The 17465-nt window shown below is 39.4% G+C and overlaps 1 protein-coding gene across 6 annotated transcripts; it reads left to right on the top strand.

The window, feature by feature from the left end:
• On the top strand, nt 1-17315 carry wt1b (WT1 transcription factor b). 6 transcript variants are annotated; one of them, XM_079662469.1, is made up of 12 exons: nt 1-48; nt 157-222; nt 300-589; nt 7277-9844; nt 11828-11950; nt 12896-12995; nt 14448-14528; nt 15076-15184; nt 15297-15444; nt 15604-15693; nt 16402-16494; nt 16623-17315. In XM_079662469.1, exons 4-12 carry the CDS (start codon nt 9427-9429, stop codon nt 16742-16744), a joined length of 1284 nt encoding a protein of 427 aa, XP_079518595.1. In that variant the 5' UTR covers nt 1-48; nt 157-222; nt 300-589; nt 7277-9426; the 3' UTR covers nt 16745-17315. The 6 variants fall into 6 exon arrangements, with proteins under 6 accessions (XP_079518595.1, XP_079518593.1, XP_079518598.1 ...); XM_079662467.1 differs by lacking the exon at nt 157-222 and having other exon boundaries at nt 15-156; XM_079662472.1 differs by lacking the exon at nt 1-48 and having other exon boundaries at nt 54-589; nt 16402-16485.
• Nucleotides 17316-17465: the final 150 nt, after the last annotated feature.

Here is a 17465-nt window from a genome sequence, read left to right as displayed (position 1 = left end):
TCTTAAAGCCACAGTAACCTACAAAACAACCGTTGAAGTCTCATCACTGTTTGTACCTTTGTGACCCTTTTTTGTATTGTTACTTTTAAAACTATGCGTACTTCTTTAACGTAGCACCATGCACATCAATTATTTGACTTTGATTCATCATTACAGGTGGGTTGTAAACAAATCCATTGCAGTGCTGCATAGCTTCAGCTTGTGCCACCTTTTCTTTCAGAGGTCAGAAAAACCTACTAAATTTCAGTCACCCAGACTTCCACCACCATATCCTTAATATGTCTTTCTTTCTTATCCAGATAACAATCTCCGCTCTGGGAGATTAACCCTGGATGTCTTGGATGAGAGTTACAGAGGTGAACCTGATCCCCAGGAGAGGTTATCTGATTGAGCTGCAGTCCATCTGTGTGGACCACCATGGCAGGCCTGGCCGAGAGCTTTCCAACCCGGAAACACTGTCAGTGTCAAAGGGCAACAGTCTTCCACCATACACCCGCTGACCTATGGGTGCGCTTGATGGGCCCCTGTTCGAAGTGCTATCCTGTGACTTGTTACCATGGCAGGTCACTTGGTGATTGAGGTGAGTGAGGTGAGTGAGGTGAAGAGTGTAAGTGGAGCAGGAGTTCACCCTAAAACTATGTATTCGGGTTACTAACATCTGAGGTGTTGAGCAGGCTGTGTCCAAGGCTGAAGACACTGTGGAGTGTATTCCATTTGTAGGCAGCAATGAAGCTCACACTTCATCTGTCATAAAAATATGTGTATTTAAGATGTTTCCACTATGATTCATGAATCCTTGAAAGTTTATTTGTCATATATTTATTTTAACGGTTTCAGTAAGGGGCATGAAGTCTGTCGCCTATTGCGGGAAAAATAACTTAGTGCTTAGGGGAAATGGCTATGTGTGTTTCAACAGAGTACTAGTATGATGCGTCATTCTTCTGGGGAAAGCAAGTGCCTGGTACCAAATCGCACCCTCACTCTCTCCCAGCCTTAGTATGCTGTCATTGCAAAGAATTTATAGTTGCTTCTCTACAAGTGAGCTTGTGTAACTATGAGGCTTTCATTATCTGATTAACAGCTGTTGTCAAGTGCCTGGTGTATTTCAAGTCCAGAATAAGAGTTGGGGAGTCTTTGAAGCTCCAGGTGCATGTTTGAGACTTTGTTTTTGTCTTCTTTAAAAGGTCTTTAAAATGCCAGAGCGTGTTATGATGCTTGATAGCCTTTATAATATTCATGGCAGAATGTCCTGAAAAAAGCATGGATATCGCACTTCAGTTAACCTTTTAACTCCAAGGGGACTGTACCTGGTACTCTGTTTTATATTATTTAAAATCTAATCCTGGTAATGTAGTCTTCACAATATCTTTACGTCATATAGCTGCGAACATCATCAATTTTTTTTAGTAACTGGTATCAATGTCGGATAGGGGGTTTTATGTTGGTGTATGTGTACACAATTCATTGGAAGAGTGTTGGTCATTCTATTTTTGTTGGGGCAATGTAATTTCTTAGGTCACAAGGGTGTTGTGAAATAATTACAGATATTGCCAAAGCCAATTCATATCTCCTCTTACCTTGAGGTAAAAAACTTAATGTGCTATGTTAAATTCCAATCCTCTGAAACGTATGTTCCTTCCTAAGCCTGAGTCTTATCTGATTCTGCAGCATACAGACAATGTGTGTTAAGTCTTCAAAGCTGTACCTCTAAAAGGGAAGGAACAAGCTAAAAAAAAAAGGTCTCCTTCAGTCACTATAGTGAAATGTTGATGCACTAGGTTTTAACATTAAGGCAATAGGCACATAAAAAGTGTTAATGTGTTTGTGTATGTTGCCATTGCCAACCATATTTGCTAGAGCAAATAATAATATCTTGGAAATGTATAATTTTAATGAGAACAAAAAAGCTGAAGATCAATTCATGTTTATGTAGGTCTGAAAGATTTATGTTGCCAATATATCTATATTGGCCTCATCCATATCTGTTTGGTTGGAAATAGCACATGCCCTTTCTAAACTGCTGGAAAATTGCCTGCTCAGCCTCGTCAAAGATAAATGACTGTGTGTTAAGAGTTCGTTGAGCCCAGGTGTCTACTTTCTCCCTGTCAGCCAGCCAAGTGGTGAGTATCCATGTAAGCCTGTGTCATGGTCATCATCCAACATGGCCGCCCACCTTCCACACACTAATTGTCTGGTTCCCACAGTTCTGCCTGCCTTCACAATCTCAGAAAAATCCCCTTGCTCAGGCTCATCTATCAGCCAATGACCTTGTCAGTGTGCCTCGCATGATTAACTTCTCCTCTTCCCTAGGTGGAGCAAATTGCTTGTTAATTACTTATAAACTGACCCACCCTCCCCTAACACGTACACAAATATACCAGAAACAAATAAACAAACAAAGCCATTGTTTTATTAAGTCCACAATGGTCCAAGACATGCAAAATCCCACAGGGCCTTCTGATGGATTTTATTATCCACAAAAGATACACAAATAAATATTATAAACCCCTTACGTACTTCTTTGTTTTCAATTCAGCTTTTGATATTTTAATACAAATGGCTATCATCTAACAGTTGAATTTCTTGCAACACTGTATCTTAGCTCACTTGCCATACAGTTTACATTGAGATTTGAGGCAGCTAACCAATAATCCAATCCAATCCAATCCAACTTTATTTATATAGCACTTTGAGACCAAAGTGCTGTACAGAGAGATAAGCTCACAAAACATAAAATAAATACATTTAAAATAAAAGATACAAACACAAAACAAACCAGATTAAACGTAATGATTGCAAAATAAAAATAAATAAATAAAATAAAACAGCCATATAATAAAAACAATAGACCACTGAAAGCAAATAAAAGCAACAATCTACTTGTTTCCGAATGCTTTTTTAGTGCAGTGGAGCCTCACTTTAGAGAGAGAAGAGAAGAGGTGGGTTTTAAGACGCAATGTAATACTCGAGAGGGCATACTAACAACAGTGCTGACTTTTATAATATGATAGGCTTTGCTGTACACTTATCATTGTCAAGGTGTATTTTCCCCTCTTTTTCCTCTATATATTTCACCAGCAAGATAATCACCCTGCAGCTAAAATGTGTTGTTGAGTAATGGTTTAGTCAAATGGCAGAAACTATTATTGACAAATATCTTGAAAATCAATTAACCGTTGAGAAATTGGGTAAGAATTTTGCAAATGTGCACAAAATAAATAAAAACAACTAATGCAACTGTTTAGTTTAGGGGTTTTCAAGGTTTCTCAGGCCAAGGACCTCTACGCTGAAGGAAAGACGGAGCAGGGCCCCCCACATATCACTTATGTATAAAATGTAGATGCATATTAAAATGGTCGGCAGTGTTGTATTAACATACCTTTTTTTTATAATGCATACAATACTAAGCTTTTAAAAGATAATAAATAGCTGTAGCTTACTGTTCACCGTTGTGGATATTGGATGCTAATTGGCTGCATACTTTAATCTTGTTCCAGTGAGACTTTCATCATTCAATTATAAAAAATGTTGTTCTTTTATCTGAATGTTTATATTTTACTAACTTGGCTGAAACCATTTGAAGCAAAAACCTACGCCTCACCAAAAATAAAGAAAGGTTGCTACGTAAACTGCCGCTGTTATCTTGCCATATCACTTAATGACCAGCTTCATATCACACCAAAGACTGCAGCAATCAATCAAAGCGAGTTTGCATTTGTAGTGTTGAGCTATCTGAGGTCGTTAATCCCCCCTATGTGGAATGTGTGTGCTCTGTTTCAACCTAATGGCAGCAGCAGCAAAAAAAAAGAAGAAACGCTGCAGTCTTCCAAGAACTCGGACGTTCCTGTCTGGAGAGATCGAGTCACTGCAGTGGAACCGGGGCTCTGTTAATGATGGAGTGGTCTTTTGTCATCAGAGTGTGTTTATATTACACATGCTAGTAGGTGCAATGCGACTTTAAAAGGCACTGTCAATCAAAAAGGCTATTTTTTTTCATTTGGGGATACATTGCACAATATTTGGATTAAAGCCATACATGGCAAGTCTTAATACTAATTAGAGGCATGTTAAACTGTGTGACCCTTCCTTTTATGATACCATTGTTTCATTAGTGCTGATAAATACAATGCAGATGACGGAGAACAGGCAACCTTTAAAACTTTCTCAGTAAAACAATACAAGCTTGACGACATTTCTGCTTTCACAAAAGATGTGTTTGAAAGGGATATTTGTTCATGTTATTCTTCATGATGAGAAATAACCAAGCCTTTAGAAATCAGGCTAATTATTTGCAGCAAAGCATTTTTTGAAACATCTTGTCCTTCATGGATTGAGACATTTGCTGTAAAACACCATTTCCCTATAGTCACATTCTTTGATGATTGTGGTCATTGTTATACTTTCCCATCATTGTGCACATACCTCAGAGTCATCATGTAAATGTTTCTTGTCTAGAATCAGGCTCAAGGGTATGACAACAGACACAAAACCGCTGGAGTTATCTGAAATGTTTTCTGATGACTGCTTACGCCCCGGCCACAGCTGCTAGGGTGTGACAGCATGGAAGAGGCTGTGGTTTACTGTAAAGAACTGATAAAGGCCGGCCTTGCTCCTGACACACAGCCACCTGCTGGGATGAGACATAGGTTGTTCTGTGAAATTCAACAAGACACTTTCAACAACACTGTGTTTTTTGTCAATACATTTATTAAGATTTATATGAATGTATTATATTCATAGTGGACTAATTTTTAACCTTGGTTTAAATGTTATATAGTATTTAGCTTTTTATAAAGCTGTTTTATTATTTATTAAAAAGACAATCTATTATCATGCCTTTTTATTTTTTAAATGTAAACACTAATAGACAAATATGTAGGTAAAAGCTGCACTTTCTCTGGAAACACAAAATGTCTCTCACATTGATTAATATACAGTTTTAACAATAAACATGGACATTTTTCGTGCGTCAATCTCGTAAACACCATCCTGTGCTGTCATACTCACAAGCGCAACAAATGTGTTAAATCAGCAGCTTGAAATAGGCCCCAACACATATCCTGTGCTCCTCTTTTTAAGAAACATTTGCTAAAAAATACAGTGCACAGCCATTTTTTTCCTTAAAAAATGGGATGGGATTTGTTGACAATATAAAAGATTCATAATATATCCAGCCTTCTCCTTTAGCGACTGTCAATGTGCACTTCTTTTAAAATGACTGAGTGTTTATATTCCCTGGTTTAATGAATTCACTCTTGTTTTTGACCCTGGAGCATCCAGCTTTGTATGTATATGATTCAGGAAGAGGGGTTTGGTTTTAGAGGGGAAAGGTGATTATCAACAACAAGAAGAGCCCGGGTGTGTGAAAGATCAGTGCACCAATGTTGTGTCTGACACATGAACCATGGAAATGCCCGCTCTCCCACAGATCTTTCTTCTCTGTTTCTTATCTCCAGTGTGATATGCAACACTTTGAAGTATGCTCGGGTATGATATGGGAGATAATTAAAAACTGACGACTGTTGTTTTTCATGTGGGGTCATGGGCAAAAGAAAGAATGTACATGCTGTTTCAAAGCGGAGTTGACATTGAATCTTAAAAAGGTATAACATGACTGTTTCGAAATGTATCCTTAATTGTCTAAGAGTGATGATGGCCAGGGCGTTCAGATTATGTTATCTCAAAGAGCAGAAGCCTCACTGTCACAAATGTCCAAATAGTGCTCTGAGAAAGTAGCAAGGGAAGACAGAGGAATTATTGTTCTGCCTGACTTTTGATTTAAATAGTAACCATCTCCTAGAGGCCACAGGCAGATAGGAGGGCGATGATGAAACATTACAAAACAGTACTGTTCGGTTGTTTGCCAGTTGTCATGCCTATGTAGAGAAGTCGTACCTTATTTATGCCACAGTCTGTACATCAAAATAACACCTTTATCTTTTTCACCGTCCTCTCCTATATTATATCGCAGCCATTTTTCTACATAAAATTGTTTTTTTTAAGTTAATCTTATAAGGTAAAGCACCATTGCTCTCGTTTACAAAATAGGAGCTTTGCAAATAGTCTATCTTCAAATGCAGTCGTATGAATAATACAGATGTTTATTAAAGTGGAAAGTATTTGTCGTAGTTTCAGGTGCTCTGCCAGGTCATCTTTGTAGTTTATCATGTGTCTCTGGCAAGAGCAAACCCATCTCAAGTTCCCTCTTGCTCATAATGCTGTAGAAAGCTTGAGTCTTGTTGTATTTCTTGTTAAGGGTCAGAGGCAATATTGACCATTTTCCTTCCTCTGAACAGTGATGTTGTTTTAAACCCTGGCTAAACCAGAGATTGATCTCAAGAATGGGTGTATTTGGGGACTGCCATCCGTCATAGGGGCTGAAAGGGTTGTTTTCTCCTGGCCCCGTCACCTTTGATGAATCCCTGCTAAAGACTCCACTGGGGAAGGCACGGCTAGCATTTGCCTTGGCTCAGACGCACGCATTTTATTGACTCTCTACAGATAATTTTAATTGTGCCACAACCTTTTGTACTTGCAGCACATTACTTTAGTTGGTGTTTGTTTGTAGTGGGTGGACAACGGAAGGTTTTTCCAAACTGTTTGGGGAGATATTAATTTTCTTTGCTACTATTTGGAAGTCTCTTTGTGGACATCCTCCTCATGTCTGGGTGTTCCTCAGGGATATTGGTCTGCCTTTGCGCTCGTTTATTTCCAAGTATAGAGTAAGTCAGAGAGCACTTTAGCTTTTCTTTGACCACAAACCACCCAGATAAATCTGTGTTTCGCTTTTAGCAGCTTTGTTAAGGTTATGACCGTTTTGATGGATGTCATCAGATACACTTGGACTATAAAATTGTCATATATTACCCTTTGCTAAAACTGGGGGATAAACTGGGGAAACTTGTAACATAGATGGTGCCTCATTGTAGTCGAAAAAAGGGTCTGCTTTTATGCTTCTTCTTTTAGGCCCATTTGTTGCTTCAGAGGAATCTACTCGACATGTTATCAAGCTGGTCTTGCTGCTACTTGTCAAACTAGTTGAATTTTCACTATCCAATAATCAATATACTTAACATTTATTCTCTGTTGACTCCTTCCAGTAACCAAACATGTAACTTAAAGAGCATTAAAGGAAAGCTCTGTAAACTTGTGCAATATTAATTAATGCTACCTCAGCAGCTTGCTAGCTAATTTCATCACTCTCTAAGTGACTTCAGACTTCCCTCTCTGTTTTTGAATGTAATGTCCCTCCTCCCCCCCACCTCTTCTTTTTAAGTTGAATCCGGGGTCACTGACATTGACTGGAATCCTAGACTAATATTCCAGATGCTGATGACAGGAACTGGCTTACACTCTTCACCTTGCAGCATCATGTCCTTAGATTTTTAGTGCCATCTCGAAATTGAGTGTATAATAAAAGATGAAGTTACATTGTAAAACTCTCTCTTGTGGCTAATTTATCTCTGTCCATCATGTTGTGGTCTAAATGATCAAGGGGCTCATTCGTCACAAGTAAAGAACTCATGTGGATGGACTGACAGCTTGAGATTTAGTTTATTTTTTTTTATTTTCATTAAGTATAATGTCAAGCAATTGCAGATCCAAAATAAAAAACTTTTATAAAACCCGTAGACGTTTCCAACTGTCCAGTATTTAAAGATCTCTTATATGATGTTATTGTCTCATTTTATAATAAGCAATACAATATGCAATCACTTTAAAGACTTATAAGTTTGACTTTTACAATAATAATAAAAGTAAAAATTGTTTCACAGTTTTCATCTCATAAATGATTGTTACGCTACATATAATGTAGCAAGGTTTATTCTTAAAAAGCAAAATACTTAATAATTGTTGCCGTTTCAAGCCTTCAATGAAAAGGAGGAACCTGGCAGCTAATCTGACAAATATAATAATGTTTAAAGATCCACAGCAGCTGTACTGAATTTATGTTTTTATTCCAACTTACTGCATTCCTGTGTAGTTCCACATTGAGTTAAGCTTTTGTTGAGGTCAAAACCTCTATCTCTTAAGCACTGACACACACACACACACACACACACACACACACACACACACACACACACACACACACACACACACACACACACACACACACACACACACACACAAACTCCCCCTGTCCTCGACCAATAAATAATTATCCTTTTGTGTGATGTGGCTTGGCTCCAAGGCCATGCAGTTTGTGCAAGTTGCTTTAGAAAAAACAGTTCTATTCCCAAAATGGAAAAATGGATACACTCGGAGCTCATTTTCTGCAGGTTTTGCTATTTTTACATTTTGAGTAATAATAAACACATCTTTGATTCGGTTTATTAGTTATTCAATACAGTCTTTTTTAAACAGCCATTTCCAGCCAATATATTAAACAACAAACTCTCCCGACTTTCAATACGTAAACAACTCGAACACATATAGGTTAAAAGTCCAAATGCAACTTCACCAAAACAAATATGTTATATTCTGATGCTCGCATTGCCTCTTTAATTCATAATGTATATTTGTTAACTTATTTTGAAAGTGAGGTGTATTTCATGTAACCAATGAGTCAGAAGAGTCAGAAATGATGATGAATCTCTGAGAACGGCCCTATGTCTATTTTAGTTTAGTTGTTTTTAAAATGACATTGATTTAAGTTTTAAATATTTTGTCGACACATACTGAACATTCAATATTTTTTTATTTTACAAATCTCATCCATGAATACAAAAATTACAGTTTAATCTGCGCAAACATGGGCCTTGACACAAAATAGACTTACACTCTTGTCCTTACGAATACTCGTATCAGTTTTATGCTTAAAGTCAGTACAGTCATTCTGAGAAATGTATCAAATACTCTCCTTCTTGCAGACACTTATTCATACACACTAACATAAACATTTAATATGAGCAACACTTGAACACGAACAAAGACGGAAGAGCAACACTCGCTCATGCAAATGGGATGTTAGTTAGAATCTACTCAGAAGTGCAGTCACCGGGGGTAAGGCAAGGGAGTCATCTTCTCCTCAGCCTCCCTCGCTCCTCCCCCTGTCCAATGGGTTCTGCAGTATTAGAGCCTTCAGGAGAGTAAGGAAAGTCAGACATTATAGAGACAGAGGGACAAGAACTGCTGCCCTCTCAGACTCCCACTCCTAATCCAGGGTGCTTGAAATTTGGTGTCCACATTTAGGCCATTAATTCATTTATGTTTCAGTTCATGACTTGTGTGAGGAAAGATGGCTGCTATAGTGTGTTGTGACCACTGATGTTTGTTTTTGCGGAATAGTTTGCTCCCTGCTTCTTTAGGTTGTTGTTTTTTAGTTTTTGTTAAACTTTTTTAGGAGACTTTGTAGCTGTGAGACTCCCAGCTTGTGGAATACCAGCCCTTCTTTCTCTGGACTGTCTCAAACTGCTTTCTACAATGCTGACCGACCCGTGTGGAGCCATGTCGATGGGGTCAGATGTTCGGGATCTGACCCTCCTACCTCCAGTGCCTCCTGGGTCATCCTTACCGGGCGCTGGTGGCGGCTGTGGGATGTCTGTTGGGGGTGGTCAGTGGACCCAGCTGCTGGACCTCCACCCCGGCTCTCCCTACAGCTCCCTGCCCTCCCACCACTCCCTCATCAAGCAGGAACCAGGTTGGGGGACCGCTGATCCGATAGAGGACCCTCACTGTGGACTCGGGGCCTTCACATTGCACTTCTCAGGCCAGTTTACAGGCTCGGGCCCCTGCCGAGTTGGGGCCTTCGGAGAGCCAACTGGAGGTCAAGCGAGGATGTTTCCTAATGGTACCTACCTGCCCGGCTGCATGGACAGTCCTCCTACACACAGGAACCAGGGTAAGCATGCACATCCAGTACTACAAGTCTTCTTATTAGCTTTATGTTAAATATTAGTCACGACAAATGAAGAGCATACACTTATCAATACATCTAGACTATTACTGTTTATTTCGATTATTACTTTGTTATTGCCTATTTCCTGCTGTGTATGTGGATGATATCACTCCATGTTATGGGTTGTCAACAGTTTGTGTCTGAGCAGGATGTGTTGTGCTGTACTGGGTCATTCTGTCCCGTGTCAGGAAAAAGCTTGACAGCTTTCTGCTAATGCTCTGGCAGACATCTAGAAACAGATCCTTTGCAATGGGCTTTTGAGCAGAGATGCTGATTTTCAGTCATCGTCACAACAACCTGTAAGGGTACATGCGTATTAGTAGGTAGATTATTAATAAGGCTTCACCAGTTTTTTTTTTTTACTGTATTGCCCATACATTCCAAATGGTAACTATAATGCATCTTAATCTTTTTTTCTTATGCTGAGCCACACACAAACTCCCTTGCCGTTTTAAAAGTCATGCACATAATTATGTTTAACTAACAACAGGTTTTTGAAAGTATTATGCGACAGCAGAATGAATATAAAAATATCACTAGCATTGGGTCAAAGCAACCCGAGCTAATGGTTATCCAATATTGCATACATACAAACCAATTTAATGAATACACATATAGACATTAAAAATGTTTTAAAGATAGTGACGGGTTGAGCGGCCACAGTTCATACACACCGTTCAGAAGAAGCTTAGATCATCTAGTACATTTTCAAATTGGCCAAAGACCAAGAACACAAAGATACTGAATGTGCTCATCAGCTCAGAATGAATGAATTATGTTCAGGTTTTGCATTTTTGAGTTTATTGGCCTGTGGTAATTTTAAAATGATATGGAGTTTTAAAAGTGAGTACATAATCTTCAAAATAAATCCTCTTCCCACAATTGCTTGGTTTAACAGAACAACTTCTTATGCTATTAAAAATATATAGAAAAACTCTGAAGTGATACAAATTGAATCAATAGCTTTATTTACTATGATTTTTTTTTTAAATCCCAGCAAATCTTCACAAAACACATGGTAAAAAATCAAAACTTTCATATTTTCATTTAATTTCAAACCTTTATTTATCCAGGTGTATCCCCTGAGATCATTGATCTCTTTTTCAAGGGAGACCTGCTCATATATTTGGAATCTTATTTCGGCACCAAACTTAATTTTAGTTTCCTGTCAAATCTTAACATTGTGATATCTCTTCCTTCTCTGTAAACATTGCGTGTGAATGTTGACTATTAGGACTTAGAGGTCCAGTGTATGTGTGTCTGCTGATATGACTTTCAATCACTATGTAGCAAGTCCTGTAGTAATAATAAACGCTAAGCATAGTGCTATGCAGACTGCTGGGATTAAGAAGTAAGAATTTGTGAGTCATTTTTACTCAGAAACTTTTCAATAACCCTCTCGGGGCTGACTCAGGAAAAATAGAGGTTGCACTCATGCTGTGCTTGAATGATCACTTTTACATAGCTTTCCTCAAATGCAACATTTTCTAAAATGTATTGCACTTTAATAATTGCAATCATAAACATAATGTTAGTTAATGTTACCATGCGTGTCCCTTATAGCTGTAATTAAATGAGCATACATTCAACCTTGTTTTTCTACCAAGAGTATTCTACAGTAGCTCATCTCAGTCCGCCTGTGGTGTGTTTGCCAAATTTCTTTTTCCACCTGCCATAAATAATGAAACCACAAGGCCAAAGATAAATGGGGGGAAAGAGAGAATATGTTACAAGAAAAAAGGATTTAATAGTTTGATAAATGTGTCTCTGTGTTGACCCTGCCAGGGACTAAGAGCCACTACCAGGGGATTCAGATAACTGACCAGATACTGCAGACCCTGCATGTTTTATTTGCAAGATGATAATCTAAGTGAATAAGATCATCTTAACTTTCCGTTGCTTCTCTTTGTGTTTTCTCTTTTTTAGGTTATGGCGCAGTGGGGTTAGACAGCAACCCCAGTTATGGTCACACTCCCTCTCATCACAGCCCTCAGCTCTCCAGCCTGTCCTTCAAACACGAGGACACTCTGTCACCGCAAAACAACATAGGTAACTGTCTGCGTCCTGACGCCTTCTCTCAGAATTGACTCGCAGGCCGGAAGACTGTCATGTCACAGCAAGGTTATATAAGTAACCCGCCATTTTTCACATCAAAACAGAAACGCTATTATCAATTTTTCCTTCATCTCTCTCCGTCTCTGTCGGCACACACATTCATAACCGCAGGCATACATAAACACAGCCTCCTCTCGCTCTTTAAGCATACGTATGGTTAATGACTCTGGAAATGATAACTTGAGGAAACAGCTTTATGTGACTCTGCTGGAATGTCAAAAACTGTCTGGGGACTAATATACTATATGTACCTCAAAAGAACCACTGTTTCTGATTGACCGGGTCTCTCTTTGAAAATAAGTGCATACACTACATGCATGTACATAAGTGTGCATGTGTTTTTTATATTCATTTTAATAGTATATTTTAGCTCCAGCTCAAAAGATATAGATGATAAGCTGCTGGATGACAATAGAAACTTAAACAACTAGAAACATGTGAAGTTGAATTCCTTTGTCGATAGGTCGATCACAAGACAATTATTCATTCTTTTTTTATTTGACCAAGTGTAAATATGTGCCAGTTTTGTTATTGTTCTGTAATAAGTAAATAAGAATATTTTTGTGAGTTTAGCTTGAACAAACAAACAAGTATTTGAATTAATTCAGCTTACTTTAAGTGACGTTAAATCAATTTGTTGATAGGTTGATCACAAGATAATCAGTTATCCTCAATTGTAATAATGGTTTATCAATGTTTTATTTTTGCCAAAAGTGTGTATACTTGCATGTTTCCTCAGTCTTCTATGATAGGTTAAGTATCTTTGTGTGAGTGAAGCTTGAATAAAACAAGCATCTTGTGAACATACTTTTTAAAGACCAAACTGTTCATAAATTAGGGAAAAAATAAGGAACTTTTGTATTTTCATTTACTTTTCAGTTGACCAGCAGTACCCAGCTCCTCCTCCCATGTTTGGCTGCCACAATCCTTCAGAATCGTGTCCGAGCAGCCAAGCTCTGCTGTTGAGAAACTACAGCAGGTAATAATTTGTCCCTGCAGGCGCTTATTGTTCCTGTATTTGACTCCTGCTACTTTGAATCCTCCATCGGCACAATTCGGCCTTCCCAAGCGCTTTTAGACTGCTCACTCGTCAGCTAATGTCAGATTCTTTCCACCAACACCACATGCAGCTCGCCCACTTGCTAGCAATTTTGAGAAGTGTGAACTCTCTCTGATCCTACGTTAAGCCCTGCGTCTGCCTCTCCATGGCCTGGATCCTCAATCCTAATTTGTTCTGAGGTTAAGTGCTGCCCACTGGTGCTCAGCAGGCCAAAACAAACACTGAGTGATCTACTGCTCATGTGTCTGAGTCCACCATGAGGAAAAACGAGGGGAAAAGTAAAAGAGACAAGTTCAGTGAAAGTGAAGTGGGGGATGTTGGGTTGTTAAAGCTGGGAATCGTCTCATTTTAACCTCTCAGTGTTTTACCAACGTGCTTTCAATTTGATGCAAAACATCTGAAGGGGTAAATAAGGGTAAAATACCTTGAATACCACCCTGCGATGTTGTTGGAGAAAAGGAACATGTGCAACCCAAATACTGGAACAGAAGTTGATAAGAGGAAGGAAGCTGTTGTTAGAGCAAGAGCTGGAAACCCTCAAACAAACACGGAGACATCCACAAGCACATGCACATGCACACGCTCTCACACACACACACCATGAATATATGTCAGATACCAGTGAGTCTTTCCACAGTGTAACATAGCTCAGAGCTGATTAGAAGCCATCCCGATCCTTCCCTCAAGGACTTCTCAAGGAATGCCGTCCAGAATTCCCCCGAAACCGGTTCCCGCCTTTTAATGATACTGAGGACAGAGTGATGTCATGCACTGGTCCACGGTGTACTAGGCACGGAGGCACTCACCCCCGCAGAGTGCACAACTGCATCCCCAAGTGTGTGTGTGTGTGTGTGTGTGTGTGTGTGTGTGTGTGTGTGTGTGTGTGTGTGTGTGTGTGTGTGTGTGTGTGTGTGTGTGTGTGTGTGTGTGTGTGTGTGTGTGTGTGTGTGTGTGTGTGTGTGTGTGTGTGTGTGTGTGTGTGTGTGTGTGTGTGTGTGTGTGTGTGATAGTGTGATCTGCCAAGGTAAAGATTGGCTCAGAGCCCATGTTTTTTAATGAAGCCAGTGAGGAGTGTGCTGGGTGGACAGGATGTGTTAATAAGTTAGCCATTTGAAGTTCCCCCAGTATTATCCATACAAGGGAAAATAAATTAAAGGAAGAATGCAGAGTAACATAAATATTGTCAGTTTTATAGAGACAAAAATGAATAAATGTTCAGTTATTTTCCCTTCATCTGTCCCACCCTCAAAACTAACCTCCATAACATTTTGAATTATTGAAGTATAACATTTTGTTCACCAATCAACAAAAACCTAAAATGTTTTACGAAAATTGCCCAAAGCTAATAACTGTGCTGTATGTTTTCCTCAGTGATAACCTGTACCAAATGGCATCCCAGCTGGATTGTGTAACCTGGAACCAAATGAACAACCTGGCAACTTCGATGAAAAGGTGAGTCTTTATGTTTTTATTTAAATAACATTCTGTATACGTCATTGTTGACCAGTGTTTGTGGTTTGCCCACTGCCTAAGGAAATTAGGAAGTGGGGATGAGTGTGTGTGTGTGTGTGTGTGTGTGTGTGTGTGTGTGTGTGTGTGTGTGTGTGTGTGTGTGTGTGTGTGTGTGTGTGTGTGTGTGTGTGTGTGTGTGTGTGTGTGTGTGTGTGTGTGTGTGTGTGTGTGTGTGTGTGTGTGTGTGTGTGTGTGTGTGTGTGTGTGTGTGTGTGTGTGTGTGTGTGTGTGTGTGTGTGTGTGTGTGTCTTGTTTAGGATAGCTATTTTATTGTGATTTTTTTAAGTGTGTGTGTGACACGATTGCCACAAGACTTTGGAATTTTTAAGGTTTTAACACTTTAAGGTGTTTCCCTTAACTTTCTTTATTTGGACTAGATGCACCGTCCTCACCAATTGATGAATATATTTCATTTGCTAAAACTCTCAGTTTTGCACTCCAACTGTTTAGGTTTTACTCAATTTGTTTTATTTTTGCTTCTGTCCAGCAGTGCCCATGCACCCAGCTATGACAGTGACCCCACAGCCCCACCCCCACCCATGCTCATGAGTGCCCAGTATCACATACACACACATGGTGTCTTCAGAGGACTTCAGGTCAGTCAGAGTTACACACATGCAGGCTCAAAACAACACACAGCCTTGCAGTAAATACATACACAAAGTGCACTTCTGGACTACAAAGCCTTCTGACTTCTCTTTCTTAAAGGATGTTCGGCGCGTAGCTGGCATTGCTCCACCCAGTGTGAGGTCATCAGAAGCCAGTGAAAAGCGTCCATTTGTTTGTGCTTACCCTGGCTGCAGCAAGAGATACTTCAAACTGTCACATCTGCAGATGCATGGCCGCAAACACACAGGTGAGAGGATTTCATTTAAACTGCTGCTAAATGAAATTGAGAAATTCATACAAACTTAAGAAATGATATGGTTGTTGGTATGATGCCCAGGTTTGAATGTGTATTGCTGTGTAAAAAGTAAATTGATAAAGCTGTGGATATGGATGGTTTATTTTGCAGGAGAGAAGCCTTACCAGTGTGACTTCACAGACTGCGGCCGCAGATTCTCTCGCTCAGACCAGTTGAAGAGGCACCAGCGCAGACACACAGGTACACCGGCGTAAAGCTACTGTATGAGTTAGGGTGTGACATCCCTCCAGGGCCTTGACTGCCTCTGAGGACACTGACGTCATGAACTCAGTTCCCTTTTCTGGGAATTAAAAAAAATTATAGATCCTATGGGAACTGTCCATTCCACAACATAACAAAAATAAACCCACTGTTGGTACTCCACTGGGAGATTCAATCGTTTTTGGACCCAGTATAGTTAAATTTGTCTATAAGGCCAATAAATATATGAATAAATAAGTAGGATTTGGTATGTTTCTATCTGTTCCTGTCACTGAGAAGAAGGCCAAAAACAGGCTTTGGATTTTAAATAGACAAGATAATGTATATGACAAATCCAAATAATCTAAATATTTGTTTATCTCAGATCAAAAATGATAAAACAAGCAGTTATAACCAACTTAACCTTATTTCCAACACATACTGTAGCTTCATATCAATATTAAACTATGACAACATATAATTAAACAAGAAAATTGTAAACCATGTTGCTTTAACTAATTTGATATATAAATAATATGAATACATACATAAAACATGCTGAGATTGTAAAATCGGCCGGAATGGTTTCAATTTGTAATGCTTACAACCTCCACATTGATTGCTCCATCTTATAACCTTTGACCCCTGCTCTGCTTTCTTCTCATTTCTATCTCTGTCAATACAACACTTGTTTGCACACCTGTGTAGGAGTGAAGCCCTTTCAGTGCGAGACGTGTCAGAGAAAGTTTTCACGGTCAGATCATCTTAAGACGCACACTCGGACTCATACAGGTAAAACAAGTGCGTATACCTTTATTTCCTACCGCTCCATTCTGAGACTATTCAAATACATTATAACACAAGTTTACATTTCTATAGTTGTAGTAACTTTATCTTGTTTTTCTTCTTGTTTGTCCCCTCCTTGTCAGGTGAGAAGCCATTTACCTGCCGCTGGTCCAGCTGCGAGAAGAAGTTTGCCCGTTCTGATGAGCTGGTGCGCCACCACAGCATGCACCAGAGGAACCTGACCAAGCTGCAGCCTGCCATCTGAGCAGCGAGAGGAGGAGGATGAGGAGGATGAGGAGGATGAGGAAGCTGACAATATGTTGTGCCAGGCAGCTAGTGGTGAAAGCCGCAGGAGCCTGGTCAGCAGTTATGGTGCCTTGCCAGACTGTGTTGAGCCCAGCTGATGCCTCCCTCTGCCAGCCGACGTAAAGAGACTCGTAATCCTCGAGAACTTCAGGATGCACCTCAACTAGCACTCGTTCGGGTTATTTGATATAAAAACTCAGACTGAGAGGGTACAACCACAGTTATTCTGAGCCAAGAAGAATATTTTTTTTATGAGATGAGGAAAATGTTGATACACTATTTTAGTAAACTTGCACTGGCTTTTTTTTAATGATTTTTTTTATTGTGTCACCTTGTAAACTGGATTACGAAATGGGCAATGTGTCCATTCATTTGAGATTTTTTGCTTTGAGTAATGTGAACATCTTGATATTCTTACAGTTTAATTTCTCACTAAATTGCTCTGTATATATGTGATCTATTTGCTTACTTTTATAGGCATTCCTTTTTGTAATTTCTATGTTTTTAAGTTTATAAAACTTTGATTCACATGGTTGTCAAGAGTGTGTGTGTGTGTGTGTGTGTGTGTGTGTGTGTGTGTGTGTGTGTGTGTGTGTGTGTGTGTGTGTGTGTGTGTGTGTGTGTGTGTGTGTGTGTGTGTGTGTGTGTGTGTGTGTGTGTGTGTGTGTGTGTGTGTGTGT

This window comes from Notothenia rossii, assembly GCF_949606895.1.
Source record: "Notothenia rossii genome assembly, chromosome: 2".
NCBI classification, from domain to species: domain Eukaryota; kingdom Metazoa; phylum Chordata; class Actinopteri; order Perciformes; family Nototheniidae; genus Notothenia; species Notothenia rossii.
The sequence above is the reverse complement of the archived record's forward strand: the minus strand, read 5'-3'. Positions and strand labels throughout refer to the sequence as shown.

Coding starts and splice junctions, on each gene's coding strand:
- wt1b (XM_079662469.1), top strand. CDS start 9,427: ATGCTGACCGACCCGTGTGGAGCCATGTCGATGGGGTCAGATGTTCGG. Junction 12,996..14,447: donor CTGTTGAGAAACTACAGCAG/GTAATAATTTGT, acceptor TGTTTTCCTCAG/TGATAACCTGTACCAAATGG. Junction 14,529..15,075: donor CTGGCAACTTCGATGAAAAG/GTGAGTCTTTAT, acceptor GCTTCTGTCCAG/CAGTGCCCATGCACCCAGCT.